The sequence below is a fragment of the Bos indicus genome, chromosome 9 (genome assembly GCF_029378745.1).
Source record: "Bos indicus isolate NIAB-ARS_2022 breed Sahiwal x Tharparkar chromosome 9, NIAB-ARS_B.indTharparkar_mat_pri_1.0, whole genome shotgun sequence".
NCBI lineage: Eukaryota > Metazoa > Chordata > Mammalia > Artiodactyla > Bovidae > Bos > Bos indicus.
In genome coordinates, this window is record NC_091768.1 from 75,002,691 (window position 1) to 75,023,869 (window position 21,179).

The 21,179-nt window shown below is 40.4% G+C and overlaps 1 protein-coding gene across 1 annotated transcript in view; it reads left to right on the plus strand.

Annotated features, from left to right (window-relative positions):
* Positions 1 to 4,545: 4,545 nt before the first annotated feature.
* PEX7 (peroxisomal biogenesis factor 7) overlaps positions 4,546 to 21,179 on the plus strand; it is a 78,824-nt gene continuing 62,190 nt past the window's right edge. The window contains exons 1-5 of the mRNA XM_019967492.2: positions 4,546 to 4,787; positions 6,538 to 6,595; positions 8,034 to 8,184; positions 18,914 to 18,991; positions 19,378 to 19,486. Coding sequence (XP_019823051.1) covers positions 4,658 to 4,787; positions 6,538 to 6,595; positions 8,034 to 8,184; positions 18,914 to 18,991; positions 19,378 to 19,486 — 526 coding nt within the window. The 5' untranslated portion in view covers positions 4,546 to 4,657. The remainder of the gene's footprint in view (positions 4,788 to 6,537; positions 6,596 to 8,033; positions 8,185 to 18,913; positions 18,992 to 19,377; positions 19,487 to 21,179) is intronic.

The following is a 21,179-nucleotide window of genomic DNA, read 5'->3' on the forward strand; positions in this document are numbered from 1 at the left end:
GGAGACGTGAGTTCGATCCCTAGATCAGGAAGATTCCCCTGGAGAAGGGCATGGCAACCCATTCCAGTATTCTTGCCTGGAAAACCCTGTGGACAGAAGAGCTGGTAGGCTACAGTCCAGGGGGTCGAAAAGAGTCAGACATGACTTAGTGACAGTGCTAGCATACACAAGCTGTTTCTCTCTCTGATCTTATCTTTCTTAAGAATATGTAAACATATATACTGCATATTTGCCTGAGAAAATGAAATGTATGTAGTTACCTAGGTTTGTGTTTATTGTCAATGGTAAGATTTATGAATTGCTGAATCAACCTTACCAAGAATCCAGAAATGAGCAATTCTAGTCTGTGATTTCTCCCTAAGGTCAGCCCTAGGTCATCATATTCTGAGTCTTTATGCCACTTAGTCATGATGGGAATTACAGTTGACCTGGACTTCCTCATTGACATTTCCACATGATTAGCTCCGTTTCATTCTAGACTTAAACAGCAAGAAACTTCTGCTGTTCTTCTCAAATATGCCCTCAAATTTATGGAGTCAGAAGTCCCAGTCAAAAGTCACACCACAGACATTTCTGGCATACGAATCACCTATTGGGACCATGTAGGCACTACTAGCAAAGGAATTTTTCACAGGTCCCCAGGGTGTACTTAGCAAATTAGAACCATTTCTTGCTAATTCAAACTCATTGGACACAGAAAAGTCTGAATTAGTAAAATCTTTAATCACATACTTAAGAAAACCTTTTAAATGTAATAATTTCAAACTTACAGAAAAATTACAAAAATAATACATGAAATGCCCATATATCTTTTGCCCAGATTATCAAATTTTTAACATTTTAAACCACACTTGTTTTAACTTTCTCCCTATCGCACCTGTCTATATGCTTCATTTTTTTTTCCTGCACCATTTGAAGAGTTATTCCTTTATAATTTCCTTTAACTCTTATTATTACTTAAGTATTTCCCAAGAATAAGGGCATCCTCTTATACAACCATAGAACAGTCATCAAATTTGGGACTCAAACTGATACAACTGTTTTTATCTATCATTTATATTTTTGAATTATTCCAATAAGGTGGGCACGACAGACAGCAACTCTATTTACCTCAGTCCTCTTTGCTGTACAGAATCTTAGAGATCAACCTGTTTAATACCTATGGGTGCATGCTAAGTTGCTTCAGTCACATCCAACTCTTTATGACCCTAGGTACTGCCAGGCTCCTCTGTCCATGAAATTTTTCAGGCCAGAATACTGGAGTGGGTTGCCATTTCCTTCTCCAGGGGATCTTCCCTACCGGGGGATAGAACCCGAGTCTCTTGTGTCTCCTGCATTGGCAGGCAGGTTCTTCACCACTAGAGCCACCTGAGAAGCCCATTAAATACCTATTAATGTTTTCAGTTTTTTCTTCCCTGAGCTCCAGAAACATCATAATTTCATAAGCAGTCAATCAGAAATTAATATCAACATTAGAGAATGACTGACCACACTGCATTAATATAATCCCAGCCTAAAAACAAAGAAAATTAGAATTTCAGGCTGGTCTTTCCTGCAGAATTATAAATGTGCAATTCCTGTTTGTTTTTTAAATATTTAGATCAGTTCCTCTAACCCTGTTATAGTTTTCAAGACCACCTAGCTAGAAATGATTGATTCAGTTGAAATTTTTCCATTTTACATAGGAAGAAACAAGAATCTAGGCAAAGTTTATTACTGAAAACTAAAGGGCAAATTGAGATCAAACCTCAGTAATTTTTGTCCTGTAGCCTACTTGTGTTTAAAAGAGGAATCTTTAAATAATCAAGTAAAAAAACTCACTGGTAATACATTTCTAACATTGGAATTTCAGGCAGTTCTTAATAGGAAAACCAGGTCAGTGGTTGATCAGAAGTAGGGGTGGCTTTGAATGAAAAGGGGCACAAGGAAACTTTCAGGTTAGCTAGGCTTGGAAAATACCCTAGTAGGTTAGACTTTGGTTAACTAGTTTTCCCTGAGAGCAGGTCTTGTTAAGGCTATTTCAAAATGGTTCCTTTTCTTTTCCTTCTGCAAAAGATGTTTGTTTGTTTTTCTCCCTTCTGATATTTACTATGAGAACCTGGCTGGCCTCCTAGGAGTAAATCTCACAATATTGTAGAGTGTAACTCTCTCCCATTAGCATAATCTTTGTTTACATTCTTATCTTTTGCTGGAACTATTGCTAAAGTCTTTTAACTGGCCTTCTTATCCCCAATCTCTGTCCTCCAGTTTTGTGCTGCCAGAAGACCTTATAAAATGAAACTTGGTCATTTAATTTCTCCCTTAAGAAACGATGGTTCCCTGTTGCTTAAATTACAATATTAGTCAAATTCTGTTGGTATGACACACAAGACTCTTCATGACACAACACAGTATTCTAGTCTTTCCACCCAATACTCTTCACTATACCCCTTCCACGAGGACAGGCTGATTCATGGCAGCTATAATCTCCTATAGATCATGCTGTTTTAGGTCTCTTGTTGCTCCTGCTCCTGTAATGACCTCCATCTCCTTGTCCATTTAAAGGAAACCTTATCATCAACCTGCCTGCGAATGCTGGAGATGTAAGAGACTGGGGTTGGATCCCTGGGGTGGGAAGATCCCCTGGAGGAGGAAATGGCAATCCACTCCAGTATTCTTGCCTGGAGAATCCCATGGACAGCGGAACCTGGCAGGCTACAGTCCATGGTGTCACAGAGTCAGGCACGACTGAAGCAACTTAGCACTTATCATCATTTACACAAATATTATTTGCTTTCTGAAGCTTTTCCTCCTGTCTCCCATCCTCCAGTACTGACAATTAGTTTTATTAAAAAAAAATAGCCCCTATATATTTCTCATAGCACCTACAATATTTTGATTACACTTAACTGATGACATGGGACTATATCTTCTTGCTTTGGAATCCCCAGTGCCTAGCACTGCACGTGGTGTATATTTTAAAGTGGCCATATTATTAGGTTTGTACCTGTTGACCTGGCTTAATTATTAACTGCAATCTCTTTCACTCTCAAAAGGGCCTTATTGGCAGGTAAGTACTATATGGCCACTCTCTACATAGTATAGGTCTTCCCCAGTGGCTCAGTGCCTGCAATTCAGGAGACACAGGTTTGATCCCTGGGCCCGGAAAGATCCCCTGAAGGGCATGGCAACCCACTCCAGTATTCTTGCCTGGAGAATCCCATGGACAGAAGAGCCTGGTGGGCAAAAGTCCACTGGGTTGCAAAGAGTCGGATATGACTGAAGCGACTTAGCACACTATATTGGTATGTGAAGTGAAAGTCGCTCAGTCATGTCTGACTCTTTGCGATCCCACCAGGCTCCTTTGTCCATGGGGATTCTCCAGGCCAGAATACTGGAGTGGGTAGCCTTTCCTTTCCTTGCTCCAGGGGATCTTCCCAACCCAGGGATCGAACCCAGGTCTCTCGCATTGCAGGCGGATTCTTAACCAGCTGATGCCTGGTAAATATTTGAATGGATGAATGAGCCTTCGTTTTTCTTTATCAGCTCCAACATCTGAGCAGTTAATTCTATACAATAAATATAATGAGAATTAAAAAAAAATTTTTTTAAGTTAGTTGCTAATGATGTCTCTTTCCTGAGTCTCACGCCGGTGGATTTAACTTCGCCTTGTTTCCCTGAGCAACAAATCATTCAGTAGCCTTTCGGACTCGCGGCATGGTTTCAGACTTTGCTGAAACTCGTCTCATTTTGTGGATTTCTCTGGTGGCTCAGACGGTGAGAGTTGGACTGTGAAGAAGGCTGAGCGCCGAAGAATTGATGCTTTTGAACTGTGGTGTTGGAGAAGACTCTTGAGAGTCCCTTGGATTTCAAGGAGATCCAACCAGTCCATTCTGAAGGAGATCAGTCCTGGGATTTCTTTGGAAGGAATGACGTTAAAGCTGAAACTACAGTACTTCGGCCACCTCATGCGAAGAGTTGACTCATTGGAAAAGACTGATGCTGGGAGGGATTGGGGACAGGAGGAGAAGGGGACGACAGAGGATGAGATGGCTGGATGGCATCACTGACTCGATGGACATGAGTCTGAGTGACTCTGGGAGTTGGTGATGCACAGGGAGGCCTGGCGTGCTGCGATTCATGGGGTCGCAAAGAGTCAGATACGACTGAGCGACTGAACTGAGCTGAACTGAACAATGCGGGAGACCCACGTTCAGAAGATCTCCTGGAGAAGGAAATGGCAACCCACTCCGGTACTCTTGCCTGGAAAATCCCATGGAGGGAGGAACCTGGTAGGCTACAGTCCATGGGGTCATTCCCTGATGCCAGTTTTTCATCGATCAACGAATTAATAAGAACCATATAGCCCGCGGTGGAGGCTGAGATGTAAAAACAAAAGGTGTCAGAATCACCACTTAATCCTTGAAAAACTACCTTCAGGTTTAATTCATTACAGCCGGCGCCAAGCGTATGTTTTGCCCAAAACAAGTATGGCCTCCGTCAGAGTCAATTCCCTTTCCCTTGCGGACCAATCGAAATCTAGCATTCAGGGCACCCGGTGTCTTCACTTCCGCCTTGGCTGCTAGAGTCTAACTCTTTTAGCGAGTTCGGACGGTCCGCTTCTTATTCGGAACGGCTTCGGCGGCCAAAGCGGCGAGGGCCGGAGGCGGCGGGCGGGATGAGCGCGACGCCCGGCGGAGGGGTACGGACGCTGCGGGTGCCCGGCCGCCACGGCTACGCCGCCGAGTTCTCCCCGTACCTGCCGGGCCGACTGGCCTGCGCCGCCTCGCAGCACTACGGCATCGCTGGTGAGCCCCCCGGGCGGGGGCGGGTTCCAGCAAAGGTCCAGCTCCTCCCCGTGGTCGGAAATCACTTCCGACAGTAGAAGGCGGGGCAAAAGAAGGCCAAGGATAGCCAAGGAGTTGGCTGGCTTCCTGACCGTTTTTGTCCAGTGTAGGGAGTTGGTCTAGAGTAGAGTATCTCACCTTTCCACTTACTGTGCGGAGGCAGGATGTGGAAGGTGCCTAGTGCCCGTAGTCCTTACTCTTAAAAAGCTCACCAACTCCTTCGCCCACATGACACACACCCCTCCGGGTACGAGTGGCTCTGCGGAGAGCTGGCTGAACCCCACTGGCCCCTCTTACCGGTCCGACCGGACCCACAACACTTGGAAGACGGTCTGCAGGATCACTCCAGTACCGGCTAATTGGACCGCATTCACCACAGGCTGTGCGTTGTAAGAATGCACCCTGTTCAGTTCTGTTCAGTCGCTCAGTCGTGTCCGACTCTGCGACCCCATGGACTGTAGCACGCCAGGCCTCCCTCTCCATCACCAACTCCAGGAGCTTACTCAAACTCATATCCATCCAGTCGGTGATGCCATCCAACCATCTCATCCTCTGTCGTCCCCTTCTCCTCCTGCCTTCAATCTTTCCCAGCATCAGGGTCTTTTCCAAGGAGTCAGTTCTTCGCATCAGGTGGCCAGAGTATTGGAGTTTCAGCTTCAGCATCAGTCCTTCCAATGAACAGACGCTAGGAGTTTCCCTGCAAGAACGAGCGAGAAATTCATGAAGCTCTGAGTCCTTTGTTGTCTTGGGAGGAATACAGACATATACAGGCAGTTAGAGTCTCAAGTTAATTGTCTCTGGTTGAAAGGCAGGATTCCTTTCTTGATTTTGGACTTTCTTTTAATTCATTTCCTAGGTCTTGTTTACACACTGAAATTCTATGAAACAATTCATTGCATAATATCAGATCGCGATAGTGGTGGTGGTGTTTTTTTTTTTTGTAGAATCATAAAGTTGATAAAAAAGTGATTTCTACAACTCAGAAGGGGAGAAATATTTGCTTCACTATTAGCTTTTAGTGGTTGCAAATTCAGATTTGCAATACTTGCCCACCTTTAAGGTTGAAGACTCCTGAGTTTGTAATGATATTTTAAATTAAATCCTTAAAAATCTCTCTAAAAGGAGTTGGTGTTTTTTTTTAAGTCAATCATGTATAAATACAGCTTTTTTTTTTCTTCCAACTGTGTAACAAATATAACTTTCTAAAATACACTGATCTTCAGTAAAATAATTCCTCTTTGGTAGGTAATGGTATATCGTGTTCAGCACTTTACTGCCAAGTATGTGGTAAAATCCACCAGGTATGTGTTTTTAAATCACACACAATGTATTTTAGGTTTTTTGTGGAGGCAGTGTGATGTATTATAGTAGAAGGTTCAGTCCCTGGTGTCTATAAGCCTGAGTTTTCTCACCTGTGAATAGGAATGATCACACATGTTTGGGAGGTTTGTGTGCATGTCATCCTGGCCATAGAGGATGCACTTAAATATCTCTTCCCTGTTCAGCTGTGTCTGGAATCCAGGTGTAGGTGAGACAGTAAATTTAATATTTAATTATTGAAGTACAATGTAGAGAGACAGAAATGGAGAGCACGGTCCTGATCGTTTTGTTTATGTGGCCTCAAGGAACTGTAGGGAGGAATTTGTGACTGTAGTATTGTTCTCAGTTCTTAATACCGCTTTGCCTTGACCTCAACTTTTTTCTCCTTTAGGCAGTGGAACTCTGCTAATATTGGATCAAAATGAATCTGGGCTTAGGCTTTTTAGAAGGTAAGATGGTTCTATTAAAATTATATGTATTCTCTGTTGTTTTTGGTTTTAAATCTTTGTAATCAGTAAGATGTTTTAATTTGTAACATAAAAAAGCCTTCAGGATTTGCATAGTGTGGAACTGATTTTTGCCATTAACTTGTGATTATGTCATTTTTCTTCTAAATCTCTCGTCGTTCAGTATTCACTTATAAATGATAAAACTTAAACATACAGAAATGTGAGCTAGTTGGTATCCTGCTTGACATTCCTATCTTTGCTTTTTAAAAAAATCTATGTATTTGGCTGCATCAAGTCTTAGTTGTGGCACACAGGATATTTTTTGTGTCACATGGAATCCTTTGTTGTGGTGTGTGGCCTTAGTTGCGCAGGGCATCTGGGATCTTAGTTCCCAGACCTGCATCCTCTGAATTGCAAGGTGGATTCTTAACCACTGGACCACCAGGAAAGTCACCTTTGTGTCTTAGTGTAGGTTAGCTTTACTCATTCAGGAGCTAATTATTACCTCTTTCCCTTTCTTCATTCTGTACTTTTCTTATCTATGTGACTGTTAGATTCATTAACACCTCCATCAGAGTTAGTCAAGGGTAGAGAAAGGAAAGGAAATTTCCTCAGAAAATAATTACCTGCTGATACCTCAGGTGAAAGATTTATGGGAAACACTGAAATTATTGATCTAAATTGATACTTTCAAGTGCTTGCTGATCCCTCCTTTGAACCACAGAAGACAGCGAGCACCCAAGTGTGGCAGCGTGTTCTCATGTAAATGGTGTCCTATTTCTAGCTGGAAGCCCTGATGTTAATTTGCTGTGCAGTTCTCTGGCCTTGTGAGTGAGCTGTTCTTTTAAGGTTCTCTGCAGTTGTTTCGGAGAAGGCAATGGCAACCCACTCCAGTACTCTTGCCTGGAAAACCCCATGGACTGATGTTAATTTGCTGTGCAGGTCTCTGGCCTTGTGAGTGAGCTGTTCTTTTAAGGTTCTCTGCACTTGTTTTGGAGAAGGCAATGGCAACCCACTCCAGTACTCTTGCCTGGAAAATCCCATGGACGGAGGAGCCTGGTAGGCTGCAGTCCATGGGGTCGCTAAGAGTCGGACATGACTGAGGGGCTTCACTTTCACTTTCCACTTTTATGCATTGGAGAAGGAAATGGCAACCCACTCCAGTGTTCTTGCCTGGAGAATCCCAGGGACGGGGGAGCCTGGTGGGCTGCCGTCTATGGGGTTGCACAGAGTCGGACACGACTGAAGCGACGCAGCAGCAGCAGCACTTGTTTCTGCATCTATCAAGTGCCTACTCTACAAATCTCCCATATTTGTGAAGACATTGTGAGATGCTGTGTTAAAATATGTGATAAACTGAAAAAAAAAAAAAAGATTGTTATTGTATGTTCACCTGCCTATGTAACTAGATTTTCTGGTTTTAATTTTCCTGCTGTAGCTTTGACTGGAATGACGGTTTGTTTGACGTGACCTGGAGTGAGAACAATGAGCATGTGCTGGTCACCTGCAGTGGCGACGGCTCCTTACAGCTCTGGGATACCGCCAGGGCCACAGGGCCGCTGCAGGTCTTCAAGGAGCACACTCAGGAGGTAGGAAGGAGGTCTTTCTGGGCTATTTTTCTTTGGTTGAAATCCATTTGGGGATGGACACATGGGGAAATGTCTTCAGGGGACACGAAGTTTAAGTTTTAGTGTTTCTTGTACATGTTAGATGTCACTGGTTATTTGATTATCCAAACATCAAGTACCTCTTGGCCTAAGGAGCTGGGAAAGAAGAAAAGGTCAGGCTTCTCATTAGTCAGTAAAAACGCCTCTGGTAGGAAGTATACTGTGGCACTGTTTCCTCCAGAGGCCCATTACTTTCTTTAGGCTTTAGACAGGCTATGCCTCCATACACTGCCTTAAAATAGAGGTAGGCGGACTTTTCACCCAGACGTTGTAAGATTGCCTTTAGGGCTTCACCAAGGATTTTCAGAATATATTTAAGCATGAGCATGAAATCCTGAATATAAAGCAGAGCTTACCAAATAAGTTTTAAAACTAAATCTTGTTCATGTATTAGATATTGTCTGTGTGTATGGGTAGCATAGAAAATAGTTTGGCCTTCAGTCATATTAAAATACATATATACTTTTACTGAACATGATAGTAAAAATTTTCTCCTTGGGTGTGTTTTAAAAATTTTCTCAGTAGATCCTTCAAATGAATACTTGCAAATTTACTTTCAAATTTGTGTCCAGCACAGTTCCTGGCTTCAGTAAATGCTTAATAGATGCAAGAGTGTTAGTTTTTTGTAATAACAGAGTAGTTATGTGAAGATTCTAGACATCATTTTTATAGCTCTAGCTATTAAAAATCATAATTTCTGAGATTGTGATGAAAATAATAGAAAATTTCAGTTCTTCCATTTTATTGTGAAGGAGGATCTTTGAGTAGATGTAGTTATGAATGATTGTATTTTGATAGAACCACTGAACACCAAGACAACTTTGATAAAGAAGAAACTTTAGTTTTAGGATGTTCAGTGGAAGAATCCTCACAAAGCAGCATGTCCAGAATTAAGTCGTTTTTGTGGTACCTTCATAATTTTTGCCATTTCCATGTATTACTTATAGTTAACTGAATGTTTTTTCTTTCTTTTTTAAAATTATTTTTCCCTCTCAAAAATTTTTTCTTAAATCTTTGGGCCTTGTATTGCTTATCTGTATAAATTCTAGGGTTGTAACTAACAAATCACAAAGTAATATATCCAGTTATGTTAAATCTGAGATACTGGTTTAATGTTTTCCTTTAAATGAACTTTACATTGTTATTTCACTTATCCTAAAACAGCATATATTTGTGAAACCATGGAACTGATGGCTTAGTATGTACATTTATTTAATGTATGGTAAAATAAATACATAATAAGATTAAATGTAGGTACCAGTTAAAATCATGTCTTGTACAACCAGTGATGTGTGTGTACTGCTACAATTCTGAAAAATACTGTTCTAGACTGTTCTTTGTGATTGCAACTCCATCTTTACTTCATCTCAGTGAAAGTGAATTTCACTCTCTTATATGATAACTTATTTGGCTTTGTTTTTTAAGATTTACTTGTTTATTTTTTGGCTGTGATGGCTGCACACAGGCTTTCTCTAGTTGCAGCAGGCAGGGTACTCTTCTTTGCGATGTGCAAGCTTCTCATTGCCATGACTTCTCTTATTGCAGAGCACGGGCTCTAGGCCATGGACTCCAGTAGCTGCAGTGCATGGGCTCAGTAGTTGTGGCAGACGGGCTTAGTTGCTCTGTGGCATGCGGGATCTTCCCCAACCAGGGATCCGTTTTGCCTTCGTTGCAAATTGTATTCTTAACCACTGAACCACCAGGGAAGACCCTATTTGGCTTTTTGATTGCTCTGTTGGTTAGTTGCTTTCTTAAAACCAAATCTATCTTCAGTATCAACCCACTGTTGCTTCTAATGCCTTTCTCTGACATGATGAAACCAAGTCCTGTCCCCCCTTCCAAGGGGAACCCTTGGAAGTAGTCATCATGCCCTCTCTAAGTCTTCTGTCTTCCAGACTATGCATTTGTATTAATAATTCCTTTGGCCTGTCCTCAGGTCATGCAGTCTCTTTATCTTTCACCCTCCTGGTAAACTCCTTTGGGTAATCTCCTGTTTTACAATGTTGCTTTTAACGTTGTAAACCTAATTTATTCCAGAAATATGATTATCAGTGTTGAGCTTTTTATGACTTTGCCACCATGATCTTAAGCCTGTAGTTCTAATAATATTGCTTAAAATGGTTGTAATATTTTCCTGAGCCAAGTTGTAGTACTGGGTTACTTTTAGTTAACTTGAAAAAAGTACCTTGATCTTTGTTGTTTGAGTTACTGTTAAACTAGTAGTTTACAAGTTTTTTTCTATAATTATATAACTAATTTTTTGAAGACATGTTATTACTTGTTTTTTCAGACTTTTATTCTAGGTTGTCCTTCTTAATTTTCTTTTCAAATGCAATTTTTTATAAACATTTGTATCAGATGCCTTGGCCATTAGAATAAGAGAAAACCTGAGTAAAAGTGCATTCAACAATCAGAGTGTATTATTTCACATAACCAGGCATATGGAGGTGGCATGGGTCCAGGTTTGGTTAATTTAGGCTTGACAGTATCATCAAATACCCAGGTTTCTCCCACCTTTCCACTCTGCTCTCCTCAGTGGATTTCTTTATTCTTACACTTCTATGGTTCCAGTTATTAGCTTGCTGCAAACGTAATTGTGGTTTCGGGCCATGAGTCTTAAATCATTATAACTAGACTCTAAAAAAAAAAAAAAAAAACTTTATTATCAACATAAGCATTACAATCAACACATTTTTGCCATGAGAAATAACTTTATTCCTGTAATATAAAAGTCCGTGCTTTGGTGGGATGTAGTGAACTCTTGGAAAACATTTTCTGCCTCCTGCTGGCTGTGGAAGTGTTATCCCTGCAAAAAGTTTTTAGGATGCTTGAAGAAGTGGTAGTCGGTTAGTCAGAGGTCTGGTGAATATGGTGGGTGAGGTGAGACTTCGTAGTCCAATTTGTTCAACTTTTGAAGCATTGGTTGTGTGGTGTGCGGTTGGGCGTTGTCATAGAGAAGAATTGGGCTCTTGCTGTTGACCAACACCAGAGGCAGGTGTTGCAGTTTTTGGCAGGTCTCACCCATTTGCTGAGCATACTTCTCAGATGTAATGGAATTCAGAAATCTGTAGTGCATCAGACCAACAGCAGACCACCAAGCAGCAAGTTTGGCTTTGGGAAGCGCTTTGGAGCTTCTCAGTCCAACCACTGAGCTGGTCAAGGCTCGTTGTCATATAGAATCCACTTTTTGTCGCACATCACAATCCGATCAAGAAATGGTTTATTGTTGTTGCATAGAATAAGAGAAGGTGATACTTCAAAAGACAGTTTCTTTTGATTCGTGGTCAGCTCATGAGGCACCCACTTACTGAGTTTTTGCATCTTTCCAATTTGCTTCAAATGCTGAACGACCATGGTCGACATTGAGTTCTTTGGCAGCTTCTTATGTAGTTGTAAGAGGATCAGCTTCAGTGATGGCTCTCAATTGGTGGTCGTCAACTTCTGATGGCTGGCCACTATGTTCCTCATCTTCAAAGCTCTTGTCTCCTTTGCAAAACTTCCTGAACTACCACTGCACTGTCTGTTTGTTAGCAGTTCCTGGGCCAAATGCATTGTTGATATTGCAAGTTGTCTCCGCTGCTTTATGACCCATTTTGAACTTGAATAAGAAAATTGCTTGACTTTGCTTTTTGTCTATCATCATTTCCATGGTCTAAAATACATATGAACAGCAAGTAACAAGTCATTAGCAAAAAAACATAAAGTGAGAAATGTGCATTTAAATGATGTATAACATAACCACATTTACTTAAGAATCAATTTCAGTGTCAAATGGCACATTTCGACAGTGCAAAAAGCTCAATTACTTTTGCACCAGCCTAGTATCATCTCACTATATGCGCAGTCTCAACTCTGTCACTTGTGAGGTAAACAAGCCACCACTCATGTGCTATCACCTGAGTAAGTTCACCCATGGTGTGAGCGAGGAAGGGACAGAGCTTTCCCTAAAGGACAGAGCTGTGATTCATTGAGCAAGGAGAAAGGGAGATTGGTGGTTGGGAAGGTACCCATCAGTGCATGCTGCAATATTACTTCTTGTCTTTCTCATGATGGTTAGTAAAAGTCAATCCACACCAAGCAGCATAATGAGTGGAGGACTGTCAGGCCCTCAGAAAAGTCATCCTCCATGAGATTAAGAGAATTTCTGGTGATCGGCCTAAAAGCTCAGTATTAAAATACCAAGTATCTGGCATTTTTCATTAGAGAGAAATACAGCATTTATTTAAAGTTTGTCTCTTACACCAAGTATGCAGAAACACTTAAAAGGACTGATTTAAAACCAAACAGTTTTGAGGAGCTACTAAATATTCGTTGAATATTCAGGAAACAGTGTTGAATAAATTAAGTTTAGCCATTAGTTTTCTGATAGTCAGATGAATAGTCACTGAAGCAAAAAGGAGACATCCAAGACCTAGATGTATTTTAGGCCTAAAGGAATGAAGGTGACATGAAAAGAAAGAAAAGCATGGACATTTTCCCTTTGCATGGCTTCTAAACTTAGCATCAAAGCAGGAATTGCTTTTTCTCTGTATTGTTTAACTGTAGAGGCCATTATGTCTTTTGAGCCCCATAGAATGCCTTTAGCTTAGCCTGCTGTTGAATATATAATTGGAATGGAAGAATGAGAATATTTTAAAAGATTCAGCAAGAAGGAGAAAAAAGAGTGAATTGAGACTTTTGTTTCTGACCTCATGGCTTATAGCATAGTGCCGTTGAGAGTGAGTTAAAAGTGACTTTAAAGATGACAGATTCAGTTTAATACTTCGACATCTGATTCTCAGTGTGCTTTTTACAGTTTTTAAAAATAGTTAAAGTTTGTCTTCATTGTCAAATAGTGAGGCATATCAGTTTGCTGAAAAACTTTAATTAAGAGATATTTGATCTATTTAAAGTCTTTGATCATGAATTGATAAATAAAGAATCAAGGCATTTATCCTGCTTTTCCTATATGAATTTCATTGTGGTGTAATCAAATAGTTGGTGTGCAGAATTTCTTGTAATAGAATCTTCCTAATACAATAGGAAGCTAAAAAAAAGACTGAACTGAATGGAATCAAGCCTCTAGATCTAAATTCCAATTTAAATAAAATAAGAAGGGTAGAGGAAAAAGTTGAACACTACCATGAGGAAACAAGTCAAATTCAGAATGTAGAACATTCCGTAGGACCAATAATTTTGTTTCTTCAACAAATAAATGTCATTGGTGGGGTAAGGCGGCAGGAAAACGAAGGTGGGGAGGGAATTTTCTTAGATTAGAAAAGATTTAAGAGACATAACAGCTGAGTATAAAATATGAACTTTGGATTCTCGTTCAGATTCGAGTGTGCATGCTCCATTGTGACTGACTTTTTGCAACCCCAAAAGACTGTAACCCACCAGGCTCCTCCTTCCATGGAATTTTCTAGGCAAGAATACTGGAGTGGGTTGCAGTTTCCTCCTCCAGGGGATCTTCCTGACCCAGGGATCGAACCCACATCTGTTGCATCTCCTGCACTGGAGGCGGGTTGTTTTTTTTTTTTTTTTACCAACTGCGCCACCTGGTAAACCAACCAGAAAAGATGTTTTTGATGCAGTTAGGGAAATAGGAATATGGACTAAGTATTAGATGATGTTAAGGAGCTGTTGTTAATCTAAGGTGTGAAAATGGCCTTGTGCTCATGTAAAAGGTGAAAACATTCTTACTTCTGAAGTATTTGTGAATGAAATAGTCTGATGTTAAAATACTCCAACAGTCATTCAGTTGGTAACAGAACAGATGAAATAGGATGGGTAAAATGTTGATAATTAAGGAAGGTGTGTGTTGGATACCTGAGGATTTGTTATGCTGGTTTCTCTACTCTTATGTGCATTTTAAAATATCTATAATGGAAAATACTTTTTAATTTGTTTAATATTTAAAAAATGCAGCCCTTTCTAATCGCTCAGTAATTTAAAATTCAGTGTCCCTTTCCTTTGTATTGATACAGATAAGTATGAACATTCTGGATACAGTTTTTATTTGATGATTTTTAATTAAATAGGCCAACTTGAAAAAGGGCAATACTGTGCAGTAGATTAAAACTGAGCACTATGGGAATTGGATTCAGTAATAGAATTTGTCCTCCTCAAACTGTGGTTTTGATGAGATTCAGATTTCATAAAGCCCCACAAAGTATTGTTCAGTGTTTTTTTTTTTTCCTTTTTGCAATTTCCCAATTAATTTTCTTCACCACTACCAAGAGTAATCTCATAAAATAGGCCTTCAGAGGACCCTGTTTTTAAAGTATAGCTGCATATCGCTCTTCCTTTTATATTTAACTTAATCATTTGCCATGTCCGCTCTTTGAATGGGAGTGGAGCCGGGAATTGGGACTGGGGAAAAGATAGAACCATAGACTGATGTGAGATACGCTTTCCATCCAGATTGTTTCTCTGTTCCTCATTCAGTCCAGAAACTTAGATTAACTCTCTGTCTGCAAGGAACTGTATGAGGCCTAACAGGGAAGATGAACACGTCAGGCAAGGTCCTTTCCCTCTCTAGGAAAGAGAGGCTTAAGCTGCTGGGTTATCTAATTTGGAATGTAATACATGCTGTGAATGTACAGAATGCTATGAGAGGGGAGGATCTGGCCTGGGGGAAGGGACCGGGAGGACATCCTTGAGTCTGGGGAGACAGTTGGAATGAACTATTCAGGTGGAGATGTCAGAGGACAGGGTTCAAGGCAAAATAAAGTGTTTGCTTGCAAGGGAAGGGCTGAGTCTGTGTGCCTGAAGCAGTTAGCATTTTGGCTGTTATGATAAGATCAGTGGAAGAATACTGCAGATTTAAAAATTTTCCTATGATACATTTCGTACATATAAAATATATGTGAGTTGTAAAAATATATAGTGAGCACTTACACATTCATCATTTAGGTTAAGAAATAAAACATTACCTGTACCATTGGAGCCCCTGGTTACTGCTTCTGTCCTTCCTGTAGCTTCTTTTTTTTCCGAGTCAGTCCTTCATCCTCCTCTTTTCCCAAGAGCAACCATTATCCTGAATTTTCTATTTATATCTTCTTTATTTTTCCTTTTAGTTTTATGCATATACATGCACTCCTAATTCATGCCTAGTTTTGCATGATTCTGACCTTTGGCTGAAAAGCAACAGCATGACTGAATCTGTTGTTGAGTGAAGCTGGTAGGCTGTCGGAGCCATGTAGTGAGCAGCAGAGTGTGAGACGATTAGATAGCATCACCAACTCAATGGACATGGATTTGAGCAAACACTGGGAAATAGTGGAGGTAAGAGAAGCCTGGCATGCTGCAGCCCATGGGGTCACAGAGTCAAATCCCACTTCCCAACTGACCAACAGCAAATGGGTAATGGATTGGAGGTGAACAAGAATGGAGGAGGGAGTAGTCAGAAGCATCCTGTAATGTAGGTGGTCGCTTATGGTTGATGGTTGTAGCCTCTTCAGAGAAATTACATACAAACTCATGGCCCTTTGGAGTCTTGTTGCTCTGAACCGTTTGACCTTGCTGGTCTTAAGGTGTGATAAGCTTGTTTCCTTCTTCAGGCTTGCTCTTTGCTTTGGAAACCTTTCCTCTCAAATCTGCAGGGTTCTGTCTTACTGCACTCAGGTCTCTGTTCAGAGACATCTTCACTTAGGACTTTACTGAGCAGTGACCTGTCCCCCTCCCGACCCTTGTTATTATTTTCTAGTCTTCTTACTCTGCATTATTTTTCTGAATAGTTTTTTTTAATCGCAACCTGAAATTATATACTTATAGCGCATCTTCCCTTGCTAAAGTATAAGATCCACGAAGGCTGGTACTTTATCTGTCTTGCCTAACACTATACTCTTTGTCCCTTGTTCATAGTAAACATTTATTGAATAGATTTGACTTGAGGTTGGGATAATGGAATCCAGTCATTCCTTTTTGGCTGTCTCCCAAACATCTCTCTTGCTGTACATTTTTTTTCAGGACTTGAGGTTAATGCCCAAACCCTGTCCTTCCTAGACATTTCCACTTGACTATCAGGCTGTCACCTCAAACTCACCATGTCTAAAATTACACATTATCACTCTTCCTCCAGTCTTCCAGTGGTGTGAATGCCACCATCGCTGACAGTCCCCAGGCACAAAACCTTGGTCTTATCTTGCAGCGTTCACTAGTTCCCATCCCTAGGGAGCTTTATGTCCCCATTTATGTCTTTGAGGGAGTTCCTGTTCACTGTTTTCACCTCTGCCTTCTGCTATTGACATTTTAGCCAGCCTTCAGGGCCTCGCTAAGATTCTTCTCTTCTGGGCATCAAGCTGAATTTTCCATCCCATCAGCTTTTGTATTCATGGTCTACAGTTTTTGTGTTTTAAACATAGTATCCTGGCTTACACTGTTACGTTTCCATGTCCCAGTATTTTAAACACAGTAAAGCAAACAAAAAGTATTTATTGATTGAGTCACCTTTGTCTCCTTCTTTTTTAGCCCATTTTAAACCTCACCACGTGTGTTCTATGCTCGGTCTTGTTGTCCTAGACCTTGATGTTTGTCACTTTGTCCTGTGTCACAAAGCAGAGCTGGCAGCAGCACTGGCAGCAGCATAGTTTTCATACCTCCTGTCTTTTGTTATCTTTGGGGCTGGGTTTTCTCTGAGCCCATGGAGGCTCTTAAAGTTTTAAAAATGAGAAGTCATAAGGTTTCAAGTCCTGTGTCACGTTGGAAATGTGTAGGGGCAGAGGAGTCTGAGCTAATGATGTTAGCAGTAGCTCTTTATAATTACTTAGCAATGATGCAGGTTGTAGAGATAAATTTGGTTTTTTAAATCATTATATTGCAATGAGCACAGACTCTTTCGGTCTCAAGATCTTCTCTGGTTGCCTCCAAGCTTGTCTTTTTCCATCCGTAACTGACAGATGACTGCAGCACCTCTTTGGATTTTGCTGACCCCACTGTGTACTTTATGAGCTACTCTGTTGCTGGGTTGTGATTTCTTTGGTGTTCTAACTGCTCTTCTCTCTTTTTTAAGAATACAGGCTGCAGCTGGGCCAGAACTAGAGTGGTGAAGTACTTACCTTGGGTATATAATTTAAGTAAAGTGAAAGTGAAGTTGCTCAGTCGTGTCCAACTCTTTGCAACCCCATGGAATGTAGCCTAGCAGGCTCCTCCGTCCATGGGATTTTCCAGGCAAGAATACTGGATTGGGTTGCCATTTCCTTCTCCAGGAGATCTTCCCGACCCAGGGGTTGAACCTAGGTCTCCTGCATTGTAGGCAGACACTTTACTGTCTGAGCCACCCCAAAAAACTTCCCAGGTGGCATTAGTGCTAAAGAACTCACCTGCCAATGCGGGAGACACAACAGACATGGGTTTGATCCCTGGTCAGAAAGATCCCCTAGAGGAGGAAATGGCAACCCACTCCAGTATTTTTGCCTGGAAAATGCCATGGACAGAGGAACCTGGCAGGCTACAGTCCACAGGGTTGCAAAGAGTCCGACAGGACTGAGTGACTGTACACAAAAAGCTCAGTAGTCAAGATAAATAATCTCTTGTGTTCATGCTAAGTCGCTTCAGTCGAGTGTCAGACTCATTTCCTGGATGGGCAGGTGTGTTCTTTACCACTAGCGCCACCTGGGAAGCCCTGAACAATCTCTTAATGCAGTATTTTTGAAATCAAATTTAATGTAAATCTACAATGAGCAAAATATCAAAGTTTTAAGTAAAGGCAGAATCAGTGTTACTAATTTTTTTGGTTTTAAACTCAGGTTTCAATATGGCTAGGCATAGCATTAGGCAGCAGAGAACAGGGAACCCATACTTTAGCTGCCACAAACCCCAGACAGTCATACTTCCTACATAAATATGGTAGAGTTTTTAGATTCAAGATAAACCTGCTGGCTGTTCACACTTAGTGGCATATTATTGGGTCTGGGGCAGGACTGCTTTTGTGAAGTTTAATTATGCACATAATTTAGTTGAACTTAGCTTCCAGTAGTGATCTGTATATGACCTCTTGTATCTGATAACAGGATTAAAACTGTTTCCATACATTTTCAAATAATTCACTTGAAGTGGTTTACTGAGAGCAGCATTAGATAACTGAAGCTGTTTACCAAGAGATCTGAAAGGAAAACCTCATTCCTCTATGCTTTTATCAAGAAAGACTAAAACGGATATTAATTGAATTTTAATACTTTCTGATAAACTCTGGCCTGGCAAGTGTTTTTAGATGACTAACTTCCTAATCTTCTCTAATGTTTCTTCAGGGTGCTGCAGACAGTGATTTATTGGGAGGTTTAAGCATATGTATAATTTGTTTTAGTGGAAAAGGTCTTAGAAATACTCTGTAGGATTCTCAACTCTGTAGAGTAGAGTCTTATCTGTTAGGGGTAAGTCTAGGGACATGGACACGATGACCTTTCTCTGACACCATGTGGAGATTTGTAGAGCTTTGATGTTTTAACCAAGTGAATTAGTTGTTCTGAGTGACTATTCTGTTATAAACAGATAAGATGTAATGTTGAACTTGATGCTCTTTCCTTTTTAAAATTTATTTATTTTAATTGGAGGATAATTACAGCACTGTGATGGTTTCTGCCACACATCAGCACGAATCGGCCATAGGTATACATGTGTCTCCCCCGCCCCAGCTCTTTCGCTTTATAAATGACACTTTTAAATGTTTTAGGTGTACAGTGTTGATTGGAGCCAAACCAGAGGTGAACAGCTTGTGGTGTCTGGCTCATGGGATCAAACTGTCAAACTGGTATGTCAGCATTACTGTATATAAAACCAGATAGTCCCTTCCTCAGAGTGTCCACTCGAGTTTTTTATTTTCTAGAACATACTTCTCTTGCTTGTCAGTTAGCTAATTTTCTTTTCAAAAAACATTATACTAAAGCGTTTATTAGAATTTAAAATTTTCTAATCTTTGAGCTATAAATAATTAGCTAAGCATTGATTATTTTGGCCTCTTAAATACTATATTGCTTTATATAAAAATACACTTTACATAAATCCTTGAGACATTTGTGTATATTGTATGTGTATATACATATTAATATATATATATGATGTATCATATATAGTATATATAATGCATACATTTTAAGTTACTTCTGTTAAGTAATTAATCTGTTCCTTTATTTGTAGTGGGATCCAACTGTTGGAAAGTCTCTGTGCACTTTTAGAGGCCATGAAAGTGTCATTTATAGCACCATCTGGTCTCCCCACATTCCTGGCTGCTTTGCTTCATCCTCAGGTAAATAATACATTTACCAAAAACCTTGTTTGTGATGAATGGTGACCTCACTTTCCCCAGAAGGTGGCGCTGTGTACCTTAGGTTTGGAGAAGTAAGCATTCCTAACTTGAACTCTTGAGACTATTTCATTCTTTCTTAGTCTCTAGACAAGAATTAGCCAACCTGCTTCTAACCTTTTCCCTTAACATGTACTTTTTTGGTGAGATGAGAGGTAAGGAACAAAGTGAGGACTCTGACATCGAACTTGATTGAATTTGGAAACTCTCTTCAGTGGTCGATTGTGGGACCTCAGGGTGATGTGATGACTTTTCTCATCAGTAAAATGGGGCTAAGAATGTCTGACTTGTGGAGTTGTTCACAGGATGAAATAAGGAAATACAAAATGTCTCGCACATAGTTAACCTCCTTTGCTTGATATTTACCCCTCTTTTAGGGATATTCTCTTTAATTCATTGCCACTAAGCCATAGCAAGACTGTATTTAGTATGATCATTTTTCCTGTTTGCTTTTAATGTATGTCTTCAATTCTAAGATTAAGGAGATACATACATTTATATATCTCTATATTTTTTAATGGAGAGAAGTCCTTTTACAGACATTTAAAAATTAGACTTTGTACTGTTTGCATGAGGGTTTACAAATTTGGTTCTTTTAGGCTGATTCATAAATCATATATAATCTGAACAATATAACATACATAATTTGTAGAGAAACATCGCATAGCTTGTCTGAAGTCCATTTAAAACAACATGGGCCACCTGCCAAATGGTCATTGAAATACTGGTCTGCATCTTCACTCGCCCCTGGCTGCTCCAGAGCACCTCTCGCCTGGCTGTGTGCCTTTCACACCCTGCAGCCCTGCCCTCACAGCACCTACGCCCTGCCCTCACAGCGCCTACGCCCTGCCCTCACAGCGCGTGCGCCCGGCCCTCACAGCGCTTGTGCTTTCTTTCTTTTACCTTTTTTCCCACCAGCCTAGCCTGTCATACTTCTGTGGTCCTGGCTTTACATGAACAAGTTCAGTGGCAAGGTCCTGCCAGAGGGTGAGGGGGAGAAGAGGCCTGAGACAGCAAGAACAATTTTCCTTTCTGTCCCTGGTTAGAAGGTAGAGTCATTCCCAGTGGGGAAACAGTACATTGGAAGTCACAGTTATATTCATGTGGTTTAGAATGGAATATTAATTCTTAGTAATATCATAATATCTGTCACACCATGACTTTTCATAATGTAAATTTGACAACCATAACTATTAATGAACAAATATGATTTAATTAACGATTAATTCATGATCTGTCTAAGGTAGGTCATAACCAGTTATGAATCTTTCCAAGTTGGAAACCAGTCTAGCTCCTTTTATTAGTTACTGAGCTGCTTTGGCTTAGATTGCTTTACCTTTGGTTTGTTGATCAGAATAAGGTTGCTAAGTCTGAGTAACAGTTACAGTAATGTATAACATGTGTTAATTAATCATAAATGTTTATCGTGATTGACAAGATAATATCAGCACTCTTTATTTCTTGTTTCTTGTATAACTATCAAAAAGTAAATTTATGAAGAGAAAACAGAAATGGTATCCCTGAAAATTTCTATTTGAGCATATACATAGTAAAGAAATTCAGACAACACAGAGACATGCCAAATAAAAAGTGCGTGCTCATCCCCCCTCTCCTATAGAACTGCTGTTAATAACAT